Genomic DNA, 20,246 nt, shown 5'->3' with positions numbered 1-20,246 from the left:
TTTGTTTTGTTTTTACATTAAACTGTCCAGCACAGCAGGTCAAAAGTCCCCTGCTGCCTAAGTGGAGAGACTGATTTCAACACTAAGAACTCATATGGTAGAGAGAACTGAGTCCTGCACACACACACACACACACACACACACACACACACACACACACACCTGTATGTGCACACACACTCATGTGTGCACACATAGAGAATAAACAGTTTTGATGAGAATGAAAAGAAGGTCCTAAATCAGTAACTATAGGTTTTGGTTTGAGAAAGAAGAGCAAGTTTAACCCAGAGCAGCAAAGAAAAGAAGATAAAAAGCAGAATTAAGGAACTTTAAAATGGTAAAAGAGTAGAGGAAAGCAGTGAAACCAAAAAAAAAAAAAAAAAAAAAAAACCCTATTCTTCAGATTAATTGATAATTCTCTAACCATGCTGACCAAAGACAGTAAGAAGACCCAGGTTAAAAATACCAAGAATGGAAAGGCATACAAAATTTAAATGATATGAAAAGATAAGGGGATGGCACAGACAGACCTGTCCCATAGATTTGATGGCTTAGGTAAAAAACAAATTCCTTGAAAGATACCGACTACCAGAAAATTACTCAGCTAAATAGAGAAATTGAATTCCTCATTTTAAAGTCTTCCAAAATAGAAATTCCAGACCTAGATGGTTTCACTGGCAAATCTTACCAAACATTTAAGGAAGAATTAATAGCAACTCCCAAAATCTCTTTCAGGGGGGAAAAAAACAAATCACTTCCCACTCATTTTATTAGTGCAGCATCACTCTTAATACAAAGGCAGAATAAAGCATTGTAAGGAAAAATAACTATAAACAGGTATGCTTCGTGGACTCTCTACATACAAACCCCCAACAGTTTTTGGCAAATAAGTACATCGCTGTATTAAAAGGATTAGTGATGATCAGGCAGACTTCATCTCAGGAATGCAAGGGAGATTTTGTATTTGAAAGTTAATCAACACAAATCACCTATTATCAGGACATGACATTTCATGATACAAAACAAAACCTGTGAGTAGATAGAAAAAATTCACTTAACCAAAGGTCATCGCCAAAACCCTAGGACACAGCACCTGCCTTTGGCTAAAGTAAGAAGCTAGTCAATACTTGTCTGTCATCACTGTTCACATTCACTGGAAGTCCTAGCCAGTGTTGTTAAAAATGAAAACTAAGGTGTATTCATATGGGGAAGGAAGAAAAGTGTAGTTTCTATTCAAAGAGGACACAGGTTTCCATACTGAAAAGCATGAAGAATCCACCCAAACAAACAACACTGGGGCATAACACTGTAGGAAGGGCCCGTCAGTGAGTCTAGGAAGAGCAGAGAACCAAGCTAGTGTGGCAATCTGTTGTATCACACCAACAATGAACAAGGAGAATTTGACTTTTAAAGTAGCACAATCTAGAGCAGAAAAAGAAAAAAGTAGCTAAGCACAAATACCACAAAATATGTTCATAGTTTGTATGTTAAAAGCAACAAAAGTCTGCTGTAAGCAAGTAGATGACCTAAATGAAGAGAAAGATGCATCCTGTTGATGGAATCAGAGTCAGATCGTCAGTATACCAAATCTTCCCTCCCAGATTGGTCAGAAATTAAACAGAGACCCTGCCAAAATCACAAGTTCCTTTGTAGAGATCAACAAAACAGTTCTAAAATATATATGGAAAGGTGAAAGACCTCAAATAAAACAGAAAGACACTACCTGGTTTTAAGACCCGCTATAATGCTTCACCAGTTCCAAATGTGTTGACAGAAGGATGGGCAGTAGCTCATTAAAATAGCCCAAAAAATAGAGCTTGCAGATGCACTTAGCTGGGCTTGACAGAGGCATTGAGTCGGTTCAGTGGAGAAAGGGTAGTTATCCTAGCTTGTGGTGTTGAAATAATTAAATATCCATTTGCAATAAAGAGAGAGAGAGAGAGAGAGAGAGAGAGAGAGAGAGAGAGAGAGAGAGAGAGAGAGAGAGAGAGAGAAACTTGATTCACATGTTTTATGTAAAAACTAGTTCAAAATAGATCATAGACTTAGTTAACATGTGAAACTTCAAAACTTAGAGGAGAAAACCATACAGTAGTAACATGTGATCCATAAAGGAAGAAATTAAATATTAGAATTCACAGAAACTTAAAGTTTGTCTATAAAAGGCACTATGCAAAGAATAAAAGGACAACTGATAAATTAAGAGAAAATATTTGCAAAATTTGCAAATCACATATTCAGATAAAGGGCTTATGCCTAGGATATATTTTAAAGAACTCTTGGAACTCAGAAACAGAAAACATACAGTCCAGTTTTAAATGAGTACAAGATCATTTTTCAGAGCCTGCTTGAGAATGTTGTTTGGTGTTCTTTGTACTGGAGTTAGGAGGAGTCAGGCTGTCACACAGCTTTCTGTGTATACTCACGAGTTAGCATCGTGTATTTTCTAGTTCTGTCTGCTTCCTTAGAGTAAGTTCATCGAGTATCTGAGTGTACCTGGTGCTCTGATTGTGGTAGCGAAGCTCCATTCTCTGATTCAAAGACTAGGGCTCCTTGGAGAAGTGCTGAGTTGTAGAACTGGTCTGGTGTAGGGAAGCACCAGATAACCCAGAGGGGCCAGGGAATAAGGATATAGTTATCAAAACGTTGCAGGGACCAGTCTTCCAAAAAGACATCCCAGTTGCCAAAACTAGAAACATTTAAATTACAGTAGTTTGAGGTTATAACATGAGGAATAAGAAATGCTGACTCCATCATTCACATACATATGGTTGACTAAATAAGAAAGACGTGACACATCCTCCTTAGATAGCAGCTCTAATTAGTAAATTTGGAAGAATAAAAAGAATAAAAAGCAGCTTTAGAATAGCATAGTGCAACAGCCATAATTGCTGTAGGCAGACCAGTAAATAAGTGCTGCAGGTAGTGGGCAAACATTTAAAGTGAAACACGTTATTTATATAGCCTCAAATTGCCTTTCCCTGAATATGTGGTGTTTACAGAGGGGAAACTTGTGATTTTACAGTGGAGAATCCTGGAGGACATTACCTTAATTTAGGTAGCCAGCTTAACATCGCTAGTAGTAAAGTGAAAAGATGACATCTGCCTTCTGATAAGGTCAGGTATTCTTCAAAAGTTCACATCCTAAAAAAAAAAAAAAGTTCACATCTTGGTGGAATCACTATTAATGGAGTGCAAAGCTTTACAGATGCGGTCATTTTAGTCACAGCAGTTTCTTTGGGATGTTAACCTCAGAAAACCGAGTACACTGTGTGAAGGAGCTCTCTTTGCAGGTGCTCTCTGCTGTGGAGTAGAAAGGTTAAAACACAAATGTGCATAACAAAGAAGTATGCCTGAAAAGAGCAACCATTTAGCGTGGTTTCTTGCTCACCTTGCCAGAAGGCAGTACCTGCTAGGAGTTTTCAGAAATTAAGTCACTTAAGGCATAGAAAAACGTGTTAGACCCAAGCACATTTGAAAACTGCTTAATAAAATTGTATCTAGTCACAGAAAAAAAAAAAAGAAACAAAACCACGAACCCCTGTGGAAAATTAAAAATTTGTCATATAAGCTATTTACACACATATCTGTAGATTAAAGTGTACACTTTCTTTTACACACACAAGAATTTGACACTATTTTGCTGTCTGTCTTCCAAGTTGGAGATAGTGGAATGATGTGTCTAAGTGAAGAGCTGAACTGTGCTTTGCCCACGTGTATGCTGAGTGCTTGTTTTGTTGGGTAATAATCAACCCCTCCTTTTTCAGCCATTCAGTGCAGAGAAACCGGCTTTAAGATTATGACTTCTGTATCAGGGAGGCTTAGGACACTTAACAAGTCGGAAGAAACTTGACTTACTCAAATACATTGGAAAATAACAATGAGCAGACTGTTTCTAGCATATTAATATTTCATAAATGCTTGAAAGAAAAGGAGAAAACATGTTTCATTCAGTTTTTACTATTTGTAGATTTTAATTCCCTTTTCCCCATCTTATTTTTTTCTTATGCAAGGTTTTACTCCCCTAAGATAGTTTGATTCATGTGAATACTAGGGTTTGCAAATGGTAAACATACATTATTATTCAAAACGGTAGCATTTATTAGCAAACATGTGTTGTGTTTTATAATGCTGTGCTGGCCACCAGGAAAAAAAAAGCACACAACAGTTTCCCAGTTGGGGTAGTGATGCAGGGATTCAAATGTGTAAGTGCAATGTTGCACTTGGAAGTGTCCCAGGAGCATCTGCTGTGTGTAGGAGAGGTCCATGTAAGAGTAGGTGGAGGGAGAGGTGGGTTAGGGTAGGATGGGCCTTAAATCCTTGGCTAGAGAATTTAAAAGAATTTCCCATTATTTTGAAAAATCAGCTATAATATAGAGGCGAGTAAGTTACATCATTTGTTATGTATATAACCTCTGTAAAGTTCCCAGCAGCCACTAGAATACAATGCCATGTTTTTCTAAAGAACTTGTTGCAAGTACCAACAGTCTTAGTTAACTCTCTTATCCCTCTTATGTGCTGAGTACAGTCGGAGGAAGAGGAATTGGAGTTGGTGAGTGTGGTTTCCTGCTTGAAAGGAGTTGAAAAATATATAAAAAGTACTAATTATTAAATGTTTTAATCTAACCAGTGTTCCTTTGTTACACAGATATTTTTCTATTTGTTTTCCACTATTCAGATATTTTTAATTAAGAAAGTCATCTACTGGTACTACTGACCCCTAGTTTTTGTTTATTGTTGTATATATTGGTGCATTTTATTTGGGGGGGGGGAGACATACTGAAATAGCCCGTAAAAACAATAGCTGCCCATGAGCACAAGACACTTCAATCTTTTTCTTCTAAGAAAATACACAAAATACCTTATGTGGCTCTCCAGATTATTAAAGTATTTTTAGAAAATGACTTCACCCTCAGAGTCCCTCAGATTGTAACACAGAATGTGTGTTATGTTTCTTTCTTTCAAAAAGATTACATCATTTTTGGTGAGGTCACCTTTTTCAGAGTTGGAATTATTTCATCCTGCATGAGACAGTCTGAACCACAAGGGGGTTCCCTGTTTACGGAAGGAAACATCTGTAATTGAACCTACACAAATTTACTTTTTATCAGAAGATATTTGGTTCTTAAAAGCAACCTTTACCTTTTTTTCCAAAACAAATATTTTCTTTTGTCTTTTCCTCTGGAAAATAAACTTGACTAAAAGTCACTTAGCTCTTTGTTGGGAACTAAAGCCCAAACTTAACAGATGTCATATGCATTCCAAGTCAGTTGCTAATTATATGACTCTAGTCTAAGGGGAATGAAAACTTGTAAGTGTTCAGGTTCTAGCATGGGTAGGGGTTAGGAGTGCATGAGAGCATGGGGTATAAAGGCATCCGTTGGTTTCATGTACTTATTATTACATGTTTATGCATGCTGGTGTGTTTTGCACAGTTTGTTTTCTTTTCAAATAAGGTTGGTTATCTGTTCTCTACTCTTAAAATAAGAGATGGTCTTTTATTTGCTCTGTGCTTGCTTTATTTGAATGTCATTTTGTTTTGGCATCTGAAATACACTGATTAGCTATAAATGTGATGCTAGATTATACAATGAATACCTTTGGAGGAAAATGCTTTGGTTAAGGATACCATTAATGGCTGCATTATAGTTCAAGCTGAAATAATTTCTCTTATACTAGACCCCACTGTTTAACCTTAAACAGTTGTCCTAAATGCTTTCCTTAATTACCTAGCACTGTGCTGCCCTCTAGTGGTTCTGAAAGTCACTTCTTCATGGAATACATTGCTGCAGAGATGTGGTGGGCAGAAGCAATAGAAGGGAGTGTCCTACCAAGGAGGTTGCCGTGAAGATGAGCCTCGAGTGGGATAGCCTACACCACACCATCTCAACACTGTGCTTATTCACCTAGTGTGGTCTGAGGCTGAATTAAGTCCAGAGTAAATACCTACCAACCCATTGAGATTGTTGACTTGATGCTGACACTCAAAGTGTCTCCCCTGTCATAACAGTGTATGCCAGTGTATGGCTTCCTACAGAAGTAACACATAGCTGCAGACTCTCAGATAGTTTGAGTGTGTTCAAAGGTAGAAATTATGAAAAGAACAAAGATTACTAGAAACTGTAGTCATTCACATTTCTTAAATTTGATTCAGACTCTAAAATTTAAATCAATTGAAAATGCAAAGGAGAACCAGAAATTCAGTTCACTAGAACTTAGAAAGTTACTCAAACTGTTTGTGCCCTAAAATAATCGTTTGATGGCTCTGATCCAAAGTGAAGCTCCCAGACCCATGTTGGGGACTTTTTTGGCCTTGCACTTGTAGAATCATTTTATCTCATTTCAGATTTAGTGGGATGGCGGTGGGTCAGAGGAATGTAAATATATTTGTCTGTTGGAATCACCAATACTGTAAACTTGAACTACAGAAAGTGTCTGAGGACAGTAAGATGCTGTCTTGGGCTCCTTTCTAATACTCCTTTGATTGTCAGCAGGAGTCCCGGAAGCCAGGCAGGACAAGCATGCTCACTTCCCTCTGTAAGCAATTAAGGGAGTCAGAGGAGTGAAGTGGCCTTTCTCCAGACCTTGTCTCAACAAATAATAATAAGAAGAAGAATAGTTGACTCCTTTTATTTATTCCCACCCCGGCTACGATATTACTATGTAGATATAGCTAGTCAGTGAGTATTTAATAGCACTCTATTCATAGCCCTTTGAAAAGTATATTATTTAAAAACTTAAAGCCTTTCCTTTAAAAAAAAAACAAACTGGAAGACCAGGACTATACAGACCTGAATGTGCTATAAAGACCTAGGTCCCCTGCAGGGTGAGCCAAGGGGAAACTGGGACACGGCGTGGATAAGCCACAACCTGAAACATTAGTGTTTAAGGACTGCGAAGGAGGTAGTCTTGATTCCTGGACTCTTAGACTTCTAATCTCACGTATTCCAATGACTTTGGCCACCATCAGCCATTTCAAACCTACACAGACTTCATTTAATGTAGCCTGACAATACTTGCAAGCAACATCAGGCCCTCATTAAACTAGCACACAAAAGTGTGACTGCCTGTAAGATAGGCATTAATATGCTGTGTTTTTAAAGGGGGGAAATAAATAATGACTATAAAAACAGATCTCTTAAAATGAAATATTTAGTTATTCCCATTAGTATCTTTAAGATTTTCATATCATCACTGTGTCAGGAAATAATGGCATCCACATAAAACTGTGAAAAGTGTCACATTTAAATTGAAAGTTATTTTTAAACTATTCAGTCTGAACATAAATACCACATAATTACACTTCCTCTTTTTTCTCATCTCTCTCAGAATGCCCAGAGGATAAGCAGTTCTCAAGCCACTCAGCCTCTCGCCACCCCTGTGGTGTCCGTGACAACTCCGAGCTTGCCTCCGCAGGGCCTGGTGTACTCAGCGATGCCCACAGCCTACAACACTGGTGAGCCGTCTCTGGGGCCTCTCCTCTCCAGGACTCTCCTCTTCACCGTTTCTGCCAAACCGCTGTACTTGTTTAGTGTTGTAAGCATGTCTAGTGATAATACTATTTCTGGGGTTTTTTGTTTGAAATTGAAATGCATATTTTTAGAGTGCTAAACCTTTAAAAAAATACATAAAATGAATTGGTAATAGATGTAAGTTATTTCTCCAATGTGCTGTTAGTGCTTCTGCTTTTGTCTTGTTTCAGTTAGCAGTTTTTCTGTTTTGTTTTGTTTGTTTGTTTGCTTTTATTTATTTTTTGAGACAGGTTGGTTTTGTTTTGTTTTATGAAACCGCCCTGGACCAGGTTAGTCTCACTCATAGAGATCCACCTGTCTCTGTCTCGAAGTGCTGGGCCAGGCCTGGCCTTTTACTGCTTTTTGACGAAGAAGCAGGTAGCCATTGCTAAGTGGCAGGCACTCCACCAAGGACGGCAGGAGCAGGTGCTCACTGTTTGCACGTCGTCTCTTACTGTACAGTGTCTGTTCGTCCACACTTTGGAGATCAGATGGTTGGTCTTTATGCTGTAAACGTGCTTTGGGAAGGGCAGACGTCTCTTAGGGGTCTCTTGCCTCTGCTGTGCCAGGCAAGATGTGTTTTCCTCCAGAGCCCCTGGTTCGGTCTGTGTTTTTGTACTGTGGGGGGAAATGATCACCTTCTTCATCCCTCCTCACTGCCAGTCACTCTGCTGCTGAGAATAAAATAGGCTTTCATTCGGTTTGTTGTTTTGTTTTGAGACTTTCCATCTTAAAATACTCTGAAGACAGAGGGCTGTTATGACAGTTCAGGAGTGTCACAGTGATGCGGGAGGGGCCTCCTGACCAGATGGACCATATGGAGAACTGGTGTGCAGTCGGTCCCCTGTTGGTTTACCGCTCGTTCTAAGGCAGACAGGAGGCACATGTGCTTTCACTTTCTCCCCAGCTGAGCCAAATACCCGTGGCTCTGGGAAAGCAGTAAATCACACCTTGTCGGTTGTCCAGAGACTGCAGTGCAAAGAAGTCAGCTCCTGAGTGGACTGTGGTGGAGAGCTCCTAATTTTAGACTACAGGGTTAAGTGCTTTGGCCCCAGCACTCAGACTGCTGTGTGGCGCTATCTGGAGGAACAGGCAGTTTATGCATTTGATTGGCACTGTAACTTAGTGTCAAGGCCACATCCCAGGCAGTAAATAAAGAAATGAATGAATGAGCCTCTTTTTAAATAAAAGTAAAATAGTCTGAATCCCATAGACACTTCTCATCCCCATCAGTAATGCCACTGCCAGTGTCAGAATTATTGAGTGTGTTCTACAGATAGGTGTTGAACATGGGTGACAGGTTCCTTAGCAGGCGCTGTAAACAGAGCATGTGGTCAGTAGTGGGGTTCAGCTCTGGAAGAGAGAGACGAGCAGCCCTGGGAAAGACCTGTCCTCTGTGTCAGGGCTGTCTGTCAGCAGAGACCAAGGCAGGAAGGAGTCCGCCAGGCAGAGCAAGGCGAATGGCACAAGCCAGGGCAGTTAGAATTGAGCTGGAGAAGTACGGGATTTGCTGGATAGGTTACAGATGTTCATGTTGTCTTGGGAGCATTGGGGAGCCAGAAAAAAAGGCTTTATCAAGGAGTGTCACAGTCGTATTGGTTGTCTTCAGAACTGTCATTTAGGCTCCAGTTCTCGTTTGTAGGAGATGGTTCTGTGGTTAAGACTTGGTGCTACCCTTGCAGAGGACTCCAGTTTGGACCCCGGCACCCGAGTCAGGTGGTTCCCAATGTGCCTTAACTCCAGCTCCAGGCAAGCCCAGCACCCTCTTCTGGCCTGTATGGGATAGACAGACACACAAACACACACACACACATGCACATAGTTAAAATAATAATTAATAATATAATAATAATAATAGTTACTATTATTATAAATATTATATTATAAATAATAATAACTATTAATAATAATAATAGTTAAAATAATAAAACAAATCTTGTTTTTTTAACTGAATGCCAATAAGTCATGGAGAGGTAGTTTAGTGGTCCAAGTAATAGTGTGTTGGTGCCTGGGCTAGAGCAACGAGGACACACTGTGTGGTGAACCCTGACGAGCTGGAGTGATGGCAGGCAGGATTGACCAGACTGAGTTGTTGACGGTGGTGGAATCTGAGGGCAGCAAGGAAGGAAGGAAGGAATGTTAGCAGTCAGTGAGCACCACAGTGGCCTGTGCTGTTGGAGTGTGAGTGCAGATGATCAAGAAAGGAAGAGCAGCTCTCAGGAGAGCAGAAGCCTAGTTCAGGTTATGCCAAAGTTAAGGTGTTGGTAGAGATGGCCAAGTGGGATGTGTCAAATGGGTGGCTGGACAGGCCAAGAAGTCGAAAGTGGGTTGTGGATCAGACATGTCCCTAGGGCAGGCATCAGTATGGCAGCCACGCCAGCCTCTGTGGGGATGGCTGAGACTTTCTGGGCATGTCAGTGTGAAAGAATAGTCACCTAGAAACCTAAGTGCCAACTGCACTGTCTCAACTCGGTCTCTTTTTTCCTTAAAAAATGTTAATTCAGTAGCAAGACCAACTGCTTTAAACACCTTTCTTGAGACATGAGGAGAAAGTTAAAAGTAGAAGTCTCTGTCACCTTTCCTCTGAACTAGATGAAGAATCCAAGTGTTAATGATGAGCGGAAGTCACTTCATGACATCAGGATCTACTGTCCTAAGCCTGGGTCACAGTAATTATGACTGATCATTGGTAGAAAAGGACTTGTGTGTCATAGAAAGATATTCATGAACTTCAGGTGACATGTGCAGTCAGGGAGCCATTAAAACAAATGTAGTTCATTGTGTCGTGGTGTAAGTTCAATGTCTTTGTTCTAAGCTTGGCACATAAGAAAGCTTGTCTTTACTGTCCTACTCAGAATCAAGATGTATTGATCCAATTTCAGTCCAGTGTGTCTCTTTGTCCCAGAGGGCAGGCATATTTATCTAGAATAATAACTGGAGAGGAACTCCAGCATGACTGGCTTGTGGTAATAGGAACTTCCTTTTGTAGATTACTCACTGACCAGCGCTGACCTGTCGGCCCTGCAAGGCTTCACCTCCCCTGGAATGCTGTCTCTGGGGCAGGCGTCCGCCTGGCAGCAACACCATCTTGGACAAGCAGCCCTCAGCTCTCTAGTGTGAGTAACTGGAACTCTCCCTGAGCTTTTGCACACGGCCTGCACACTCCTCCTGTCACTTGGAGTCTTTTGCTTTGCAGGCTGTCATGAACAACCAACCCTGCCACGATTCCCGTTTATGTAGACACAAGTGTTGGGAGAAAGTATTTTCTTAACACAGCTCTAGAGAGGAGCATGGATGCTGAGCAAACCCGGCATTCCTTGAAGGGATTTGGGGAGCAGAACTTTCCCTTTAAACATAGAGTGTCACGTGGTATCAAGGGATTCCCAAGGCCCAGGTGCCACCTGTGTGTGCCCCTCCTCACTCACAGATGAATAAGCCATTGCTTCCCAGAATCACCTGCGTCTGCTCCCTGAAGAAAGGCTGTGCCTTCACTTTCTCCTTAGATCTTAGTAGAGGAGAAGTAGTATTGAATACTGTATGTATGAATCAGGTGCCACGGGACTCCTTTGGTTGTTTCTGGCCCAGTACACAAACTGCCTCATTCATAAAGCAATGTTCCTTGTGGGCAGGGTGTGAGGCAAGGAGGATTTACGGTGGTGCCGGGAGAGACCGGACTCCCTGAACATTAGAAGGAACCAGTACAAGAGAGCATCCGGAAGAGGGGCAGCATAGCACCAGCTGTCTGCTTCGCACCTGATCAGGCCTGGGACACCTTAGCCCCCTGCCCACTGTGCCAAGAGCCAGCAACTCCTTTCTCTTGGATGGTGAAAGAACCCCACATGTGGATTCCACCCAGCAGTGCTCTGGAGAATTGTGTCATGAGTGAAAGTGCCAAGTGCCTTAGGGAGATGATTTGCCTGTATCGAAGCTATTGAAGCCTTAGAATTGTTCTGAATGGAAGTGTTAACAAATGGTAGACCTAGCTGGGCGGTGGTGGCGCACGCCTTTAATCCCAGCACTCGGGAGGCAGAGCCAGCCAGATCTCTGTGAGTTCGAGGCCAGCCTGATCTATAGAGCGAGATCCAGGACAGGCACCAAAACTACAGAGAAAAACCCTGTCTTGAAAAACAAAAAACAACAACAAAAAAACAATGGTGGCCCTAAAAGCTGGACATTTGGTGCTACCTAGAGTCCCAGCTGCTCAGGAGGTTGAGGCTCAGGAATTGAGGACCATCCCTGGGCAACATAGGGAGACACAGTGACAAAACACAAACAAATAATAAGCCCAGGAGGTAAATGGAAATGGCTGCAAGCTTAGACATAGAGGGAAAGTCCTGTCTCCCATACTACCCCAAGCAGGTTCCTGGCCTTTCAGAAGCTATTTGCTCTGTGGAAAACAAGGATGATTCCATTTACATCTCATGGCTGTTGTGAGGAGATGAGATGTGCCTGTCACGGGGCCCCAGCAGAGAAGACACTAAGGGAAGGGAGACAGGGAACAGAATTCAAGGCCTGTATTGTTCTCTCTTGAGACAGCGTCAGACACTCAAACTGCGGAAGTATGTTTGGGATCCATACATGCTTCCCAGTTTGCATCTCAGAGCCTCAGCTTTCCCAGACAGGCAGTGTCTGCTGAGCTGTGCTCTGAGTTATGCAGATGCACTACCAAACCATCTCACCTCTGTTGTCTTTCCACAGAGCTGGAGGGCAGTTATCTCAGGGTTCGAATTTGTCCATTAACACCAACCAGAACATCAACATTAAATCAGAGCCAATTTCACCTCCCCGGGATCGCATGACCCCATCTGGCTTCCAGCAGCAGCAACAGCAGCAGCAGCAGCAGCCGCCTCCTCCACCACAACCTCCACAACCCCAACCCCGGCAGGAAATGGGGCGCTCCCCTGTGGACAGTCTGAGCAGCTCGAGCAGCTCCTACGATGGCAGTGACCGGGAGGATCCACGGGGCGACTTTCATTCTCCAATTGTGCTTGGCCGACCCCCAAATACTGAGGACAGAGAAAGCCCTTCTGTAAAACGCATGAGGATGGACACATGGGTGACCTAAGGCTTCCTGGTTCATGTTTGTTCTTTGTGTTACTGCAGTGAACTGCCCTACATATCTTAAATTGGTGAATAAGGACATGAGTTCAATATATTTATATGTACATACATACATATATATCCCTTTACATATATATGTATGTGGCGTGAGTGTGTGTATGTGTGGGTGTGTGTTGCATACACAGAATCAGGCACTTACTGCAAACTCCTTGTAGGTCTGCAGATGTGTGTCCACATGGCAGACAAAGCAGCACCCTGTAGGCACAGACCAGTCTGGCACTTCCTTGGACTACTTGTTTCGTAAGATAAACAGTTTTTGCAGAGAAACGTGTACCCATATATAATTCTTCCACATTAGCCTGCAGAAACCTAGGGGGCCCCCTATTTGTTTTATTTAACTGTGCGGTGACTGTAGTTACTTCAGAAAAAAAAATGCTTTGTAGAACAGAGCAGTAGAAAAGCAGGAACCAAGAAAGCAATACTGTACATAAAATGTCATTTATATTAATAACCCAACCTGGCATGGGTCTATTGCAAAGGGGTGCATGGGAAAGGGCTGTTGATAGTAAACAAACAAACAAACAATAAACAAAAGCCCCACACATAACTGTTTTGCACGTGCAAAAAAATGTATTGGGTCAAAGAAGTGATCTTTAGCTAATAAAAAGAGAGAATAGAAAACACGCATGAAATATTCAGAAATACTAGCCTAGAAATATAGAGCATTAACAAAATAAAATTAATATATTAAGTTATAATTGGAATATGTCAGAAGTTTCTTTTACATTCATATCTTTAAAAATTAAAGAAGCTGATTTTAGGTCATGTATATTTTATATGAAAGAAAACACCCTTAATGAATTGATGACTATATATAAAATTATATCCACTACTTTTGAACACATTCTGCTGAATTATTTATATAAGCCAAAGCTGTATGTTGTAACTTTTTTTTTTAGAGAATAGCTTTATCTTGTTTTAACTTTTTAGTTTTATTTTAAGAGGGGAGAAAAAACAAAAATATCTTGCAAACAGAACCTTGGAAAAAAAAAGCCATGAACACTTATTCTATATGTAAATTAAAAGTTGAGCCAAACTCTTTGTGTATATAGCATCTTAAATATATTATCACCTTTGATGTAAGTACCTACGTATTGTATGGTCACCAGATTATAAAGTATATTTTTGTGGATTGCCGCCAATTTGGGGGGAAAGGCGAAGTCCTTAAGTAGAGTATTCACTGTTTAATATTTACTATTTTGTTAAATATACTGTACTTTGGATTTTAATTCTTAGCCCAGTTTTTCAGAGGATTGTGTAAAGGGGTTTCCCCTCACTGGTGGTGAATGTGTGATGTTCTGTTGTAATCTTTGTGCTGTATGGGGTGAGCATCATTATATATTTTATATGTGTACATAAATAGCAAAGTGGCAAAAAATTGGTGTTAAGTTCATCCTGCATAAATATAAAATGTGTTGTAACAGATTTTATAAGGCATTATTTAAAACTTGCCTTTTGTGAGGAAAAAAGAACGGTAGAAAGCTGACCTAATTTAACTAATATTAGAGAAGATGGCAGAATCGTAGATGAGCACAAAGGTTTTCTAAGTGGTAAATAATTAGGGATATTTGTGGGGAAAGGGATCTCTTTCTCCTTGACTCTAAAGACAGTGATGCAGCTGGTTACAGAATCCACTAGGGTTTTTAGCTGTCCCATGGAAAGGCGTGGTCATGTAAGGAGCAGCTCTCTATGGTGCGGATCCTTGGCATGATTCTCGCTGTCCTGACGGAAACTGGTGCCACCCTCAGCTTGGATTTTGAGCAAGGCCTTACTTACAGGGAGACAACTCGTTGGTGATAGCAAGTTCATCCGTTTACTGGGCTTGTGCCATGAACAAAATTCAAAGTCCTGTATATCTTTTATCCTAGATTTTTAGATACTCCTTTTCCTGAGAATCTTTAAAAGGGTTTTAAAATGGCTGCTATTTTATATTGAACAATGTTAAGCAGCTACCTGCAGTTTTTACTTCTATTTTCTTTCCCCCCTAAATTATGATCCTTTTGATGTCTCCTCATGTGCCCTTATGACAGCCCACCTGCCAGGCTTCCTGACTGGCCCAGAGGGATTAGGTGTGCCCCGCCCCGTGGTGAGCACAGGCTGAGCAGGGGAGAGCGCTTCACTGCAGTTTGGTAGCACATGGTAGGAGAAGCCAAAAAAGCGAGGGTGATGTTTGGTCTCCTCTCTGTGGTCTGAACATTTGGCTCTTACTCAGAAAAGATTAGATTTTTTTTCTTGAAATGTACTGAGTTGAGTTACAGGCACATTCTTCATAAGGTCATACCTAATTAAAACAAGACAGTCTCCCGACACTGAATTTCCAAGATAACACTTACCACTTTGTAAACCATTTATAGCTTTGAAAGTGTTAAGTGGCCCTTTGGTTATTATTTATGCATGTTCATGAACTTCTGCTGTATATTGGAATAGGAGTTAACACAGTCACATTTACTGTCTATTTTCTTGTGTGCCTTATGAGATGGCTTTTCTGACTGTATCTCAATAGTCTTTCTTTCTATGCAGGTTTATAATCAGTACAACTACTGTTTTCTAAAGTGATACTACACAAGGCTCGGAGTTTGTATTTAAATTACACTGACCAAGTCACAATGTATTCCGTTTTCAGGAACTGAATATCTGACTGTTAATCTTTTCCCATATGCCCAATGTGATTTGGAGCGTGTGGGCTTGACATCCTTCACCCAGACACTCATGTGTGAACACATCCACATCCACAGCTCTCGGTGGAAGCCAGCCTAGAGTGAGGAGGACGCTGAGCTGACGGTGTTGCTTTCAACCTGACTTTCTTACCCTTTGAGGCTCGTGTGTTTTGTATAAGACACCATCACAGGACAATTTTATCCCCTCAGATAACATATTTTATTATTAAAAACAAAAACAAAAAAAGCTTACGTTGCACTGGACATAGGAAGTCCCCCCCGGCCGTACTTCCTCAGAACTCTAAGTGGCCCACACTGAGAGTGAGCGTCACCATTGTGTGAACACAGGTGGTCCCAGTCAAAACTCCATCCTTTGAGCCCTAAGTACATCCATTGTGTTATACAACTAAATCAGGGGTTTGTTCTAAAAGAACAGTACATGTTTCACCATTTCCTTTCAGCTGTAAAGACGACTAATAATGTATTGACATAATTTCTGTATTAACCATCACGCGCACAAGAAATACATAGTAAATACGGAACCTGAAAACTCCTGGCATTGGATCATAAAAAGCTAGATGATTAGAATGTGAAAAAGACTTGACAAATGTAAAACTTTTATTTCTCTGTAGAAACTTTCTTCACTTTGCTGTGCAAGAAGACACTGCTTTGCTATATTTAAAATGGCTTTTTTAAAAGAGATTTATGTATTTGGTACATGTTTGTAGTCAACAGTTCACACAAGCTGTACGCGGTTTGATCCTGTAAAACCGTTTGGCGGCACAAGCTGGACTTTGTTGCCATCCTTGAGATGAACCTTTTAAGAAAAATAAGTTCATCTCAATCTTTCCCTGAATGTGTTGGTTTTTCTTCATTATACAATAAATATTATAGTGAAGTTTTTATCAAATGGTTAAGACAATGCAAGAGGTCGTTGTACGCTGTTTGTCTCCTGCACTCACTCCAGTAAAGATGGCCTGGCTTTGACCACACACCCAGACTCTGTCATGTTTGCCTGGAGGAACAGGAAGTGCCGGCTTGGCCACCAGGCAGCCCTGCTCCCCCGTCTCACCTTGTGGCAGGCATCCAGACAGCCCTGGAGCCTGTTGGGAGCAGCCAGCCATCTGTTCCCCAGTTTCAGCCTGGCTAGACTGCAGCTCAGTTAAATCCATTCGGTCTCCAAGAACTACGCCACTCACAGAAGGTACCCCGAAGTGTTGAGGGGTGGACGTAGCCCTTACTGTCATGCCCCATTTATCCTTAAGGTTTATGGTGTGAGCTGCATTTTGTCCAGATTACACACACAACACTGGGGTCAAGGAAGCAGGAGACAGCTGTACTTGGAGTTGAGGTAGCTGTGTGTCACAGCACTCCGGTAGGGCCTTCCCACTAGTCACCTTTCTGGTAGTAACTGAGCCAGGAAGCCAAAGAAGCTCCAAACAGTTGTTCAGACCCGCAGTGAAACATGTCCTCTTCCTCCTCTTTGCCTTGTGAGCCAGCTCCTAGCTAAGCAGATTCTTGGTGTCAAAATAAGTTAATTTTTTGCACTGGTTTTGCTTGCTGGCTATAATGGGGCTCTTATTAGCAGGTTTTGAAAGCTGCTCGAATCCTGTGGCTAAAAATATTCTAATCGCAGCTGCAGCTACTTAATATCAATTCACTTCGAGTTCCTCGTCAGCTCCCATGGGTGCCTTGTTCTAGCCTTTAGCTCGGTTTTAAGCTGATTTTGTGTCTGAGTGGCAGCAGCCGAGAAAGTGGTTTGCAGAACCCTGTGGCAGCTGGAGGACTGCAGCCCACCCCCGGCCACCTGTCCAGCAAAGCACCACTCAGCTGTGGGGGAGTCTGGCGGAGACTGGGATGAGGTGCTACATATAGGCAAGAAGAGCCCAAAGGGATGTGTCCTAGTTGGTTCTGGAACTGATGGTGTCAGTGTGTCTCACTACAGATGGCTGTCCCTTTGCCGCGGTGAAGGTTCCTGTTAGGCTTCACTGTAAAATGCTGTCTTCCCTAAGTATCTTGGAGGTAGCCTGAGTACTAGGTTCCCCCCACTTTCACCCATTTTATATCTTGTTTTCAGCAGTTATTAGCTCAGCTGTTCCCTGTTTCCTTCGCCCATATTCTACATTCATCAATGGGAATTAAACTCTGAGGTATGGCTGACCTCCCCAATCACTGGGCTGCATCTTTAGGGATTGACAGCAATGTATTTTGGTCTATGGGTTGTAATCTATCATTTTGCTCCACAAACTGTTCAAGTTTGGGCCTTCAGGAACACCATCGGGTTCACACACCAGTTCTCCAGCACTTTCTGACCAGGCTTCAGCACATCCTTGCTTCTCGCACTACAAGATGTTCCATACTTGTGTTTTCCCTCTCCTTAACCTGGGCCAGGTGCTCCCTCAAGGATTCCTGGTTCATTCTGTTAGAGGATGACATGTTGAAACCAAGCTCTAGGCAGTAGGTGTGCTCACTGTTACTGGGGTGTTAACAGCATGGGGCTCTCTTTGCACACTGGAAGCTGTGGGATGCCCACTCATGGACGTGCCTCAGGCTGTTCAGAGTCCACCTGGCTGCATCCTTTTTGTCTTGTCTCTCTTCACTGGTAGCTTGCTTCGCTTCCGGGAAGAACCCCAGCTCCTCCTACCTGTGATCGCCTGGCCTCCTCCATTCTAGTACATACAGAAACTAGTTACGGATTTGCCATCCCATCCCTTCCTGGGGAATGCACGTTTACTGGCTACGTTAGAGCATGTGAAAGATTGAGGTCGGAGGTTCTTTGCCCTAGCTTTACATTATTCAGTCAAGGTCATGCGTAACAGTAACTTCGTTCCTGTCTCCTTTGCGTACGGTTCTTTGTTGCACAGTTGGGCTCACCTGTAGGTGCTCTGGGTTTGTTTTGCATACCCTTCTTCCACCATATTAGCCTCATTTATGTATTTGTGTTTTGGATTTATGAATGGCATCCTAACCTTTTGGGGGACAGTGTTGGGGATTGATCCCAAACCTTGTACGTACTAGGCAAGCATTCTACCACTGAGTTGTAACCCCAGATCCCCATTGCTCCTTCTCTAGGAGCTGTACAAAAAGATCTCAGAAATGTCACACTGGTACCCTGTTCCCCATCCTCCACATCTCCCACTTGGCCAGTGTTGATAGCCAATCTTTAGTTTCCCATGTAATTCTTCCTGTTTTCCTTTTGTACAAGTATACGTGGTATATCTGAAAATCACTCCATTGGAATAGTCAGTTCATAGAAACCAACATCATTGTTTTTAAAGCATCCTAGCATCCATTATGTGGACGTGCCCTGAGTTCTCAGTTTGTGCCTGTAGAGCTTTATAGATGTAGTGGTATTTAGAAATGAGCCTCCAGCCAAGCAGTGGTGGTGCACATCTTTAATCACAACACTTGAGAGGCAGGCACAGAGGGATCTCTGTGAGTTCAAGGCCAGCCTGTTCTACCCAGCAAGTTCCAGGAAAGCCTCAGTAACACAGAGAAACCCTGTGTGTGTGTGGGGGGGGGGGGGGGGGCTCAAAAGAAGCAATCTGATTCTAAGTACTCCAGAGCAGAACAGAGCAGTTTTTAAGAGAAGACAGAAAAACATAGCATCCAATAATATATTGCCATGTCTAGAATCTAACCAGAAATTTCCAGGCATTAAGGGAAATAATGAAATCTATAACCAGGGGTAGGGAAATCACCAAATATGTTCAGAGTGACATGAGTGATACAGTTAGCAAATAGTGTTAACACAGTTCTTATCAACAAATAATTATTGGGAACATGAACTCAGTGGTGGGGAAACTGAAAGGTATAAAAAGTTCCAGGAATTAAAAATACCTAAATTAAAAGATGCATTTAATGAGATGATGGCATATTAGACATGCAACAAGAAAAACAATGGAGACCTCACAAACAGGAAGGTTGAGTGAAAATGAATGTAATCTTAATGAGAGTTACAACATCAATAGCTCTCTGTAGATAGAGAAGAAGAATCGGGAAAATTTAAGGATGACTGCAATTTTCCAAATCAAATGAAACTAAGAACAGAAGAATTAGAAGTAGCGGACATAGAAAGTAAGGAAACTTAATTCAATGGTGGTGGCCTCCTCAGGCCACCATGAGTCACTTCTGATTTCCCTGAAATAATACCAGGCCCTTAAATGTAGAACTCAGGTTGCTGCACATCCGGCCCCAGACCTTATTCCTGCAACATTTCCTCAAAACTCCCTTAACACTCCCTACGTACCAGGTCACTGGCTACTCAGCTTCTTGTGTACATAGTTCCCATGTTCCACCCTTAAAATATCACACCCGTCCACTGTGCCACTGACTTCCACTGTCCTTTTGAGTGTAGCTAAGGAAATGCCAGCTCCAATCCTTTAGAGAACTTACGAACTATGACTCTCCCAGATAACACATCTGGGACCCAGAGACTTTTATCACGTGTCCTTCTAGCTTATCTGCACCTTGAGGGCAGGGGACGGGCCCTGTCTGGTTAGCACATCACCTCTTGGTGTTCTGAAAGGTTAATGAAGAACTAAAGCATGTGTGCACGGATGGATGAATGGATGGAATACAGATAAAGAGTAGCACGTGTTTTGTATTTGGGGCAATGAAATAACCAGATGCAGCCAGATGTGAAGGTGGAAGCACTAAGGAGATGAGGACAGCCCTAGTCTCCATAGCAAATTATAGGCTAGGGTTGTCTCAGAAACAATTTTACTGAATTAAATAACCAGATGCTTCCTGGGGAATTGGGGAAGTCTCCCCTGGACCAAAAGGCCTGGAGAGGTATGGAGAGGCTCTGCTGTCACCGATGCCTCGGGGTGGGGCAGGCTCTGGAACCTTCTGCAACTTTGAGCAGGGGTAAGAAAGGGCACAGGTGATGGGTTGAAGCTGCCAGTGCCATGCTGTTCCTTCGGGGGCGGTGAGAGGCGGGGGCACTAGCCTCACC

At 42.1% G+C, this 20,246-nt stretch overlaps 1 protein-coding gene across 13 annotated transcripts in view; it reads left to right on the top strand.

Moving 5' to 3' along the window:
• The window catches only part of Mef2a (myocyte enhancer factor 2A), a 128,844-nt gene extending 112,563 nt beyond the window's left edge, over window positions 1–16,281 (top strand). For 6 of the 13 annotated variants that reach the window (XM_076544628.1, XM_076544622.1, XM_076544656.1 and 3 more), the window contains 4 exons: window positions 4,529–4,552; window positions 7,330–7,456; window positions 10,501–10,627; window positions 12,210–16,281. In XM_076544628.1, the coding sequence (XP_076400743.1) occupies window positions 4,529–4,552; window positions 7,330–7,456; window positions 10,501–10,627; window positions 12,210–12,576 (645 nt within the window). In that variant the 3' untranslated portion in view covers window positions 12,577–16,281. The remainder of the gene's footprint in view (window positions 1–4,528; window positions 4,553–7,329; window positions 7,457–10,500; window positions 10,628–12,209) is intronic. The other 7 variants (XM_076544672.1, XM_076544682.1, XM_076544643.1 and 4 more) reach the window with 2 other exon arrangements.
• The last annotated feature ends 3,965 nt before the right edge of the window (window positions 16,282–20,246 follow it).

The sequence above is a fragment of the Peromyscus maniculatus genome, chromosome 1 (assembly GCF_049852395.1).
Source record: "Peromyscus maniculatus bairdii isolate BWxNUB_F1_BW_parent chromosome 1, HU_Pman_BW_mat_3.1, whole genome shotgun sequence".
Classification (NCBI taxonomy): Eukaryota; Metazoa; Chordata; class Mammalia; order Rodentia; family Cricetidae; genus Peromyscus; species Peromyscus maniculatus.
This window is presented reverse-complemented; position numbering and strand designations above follow the sequence as displayed.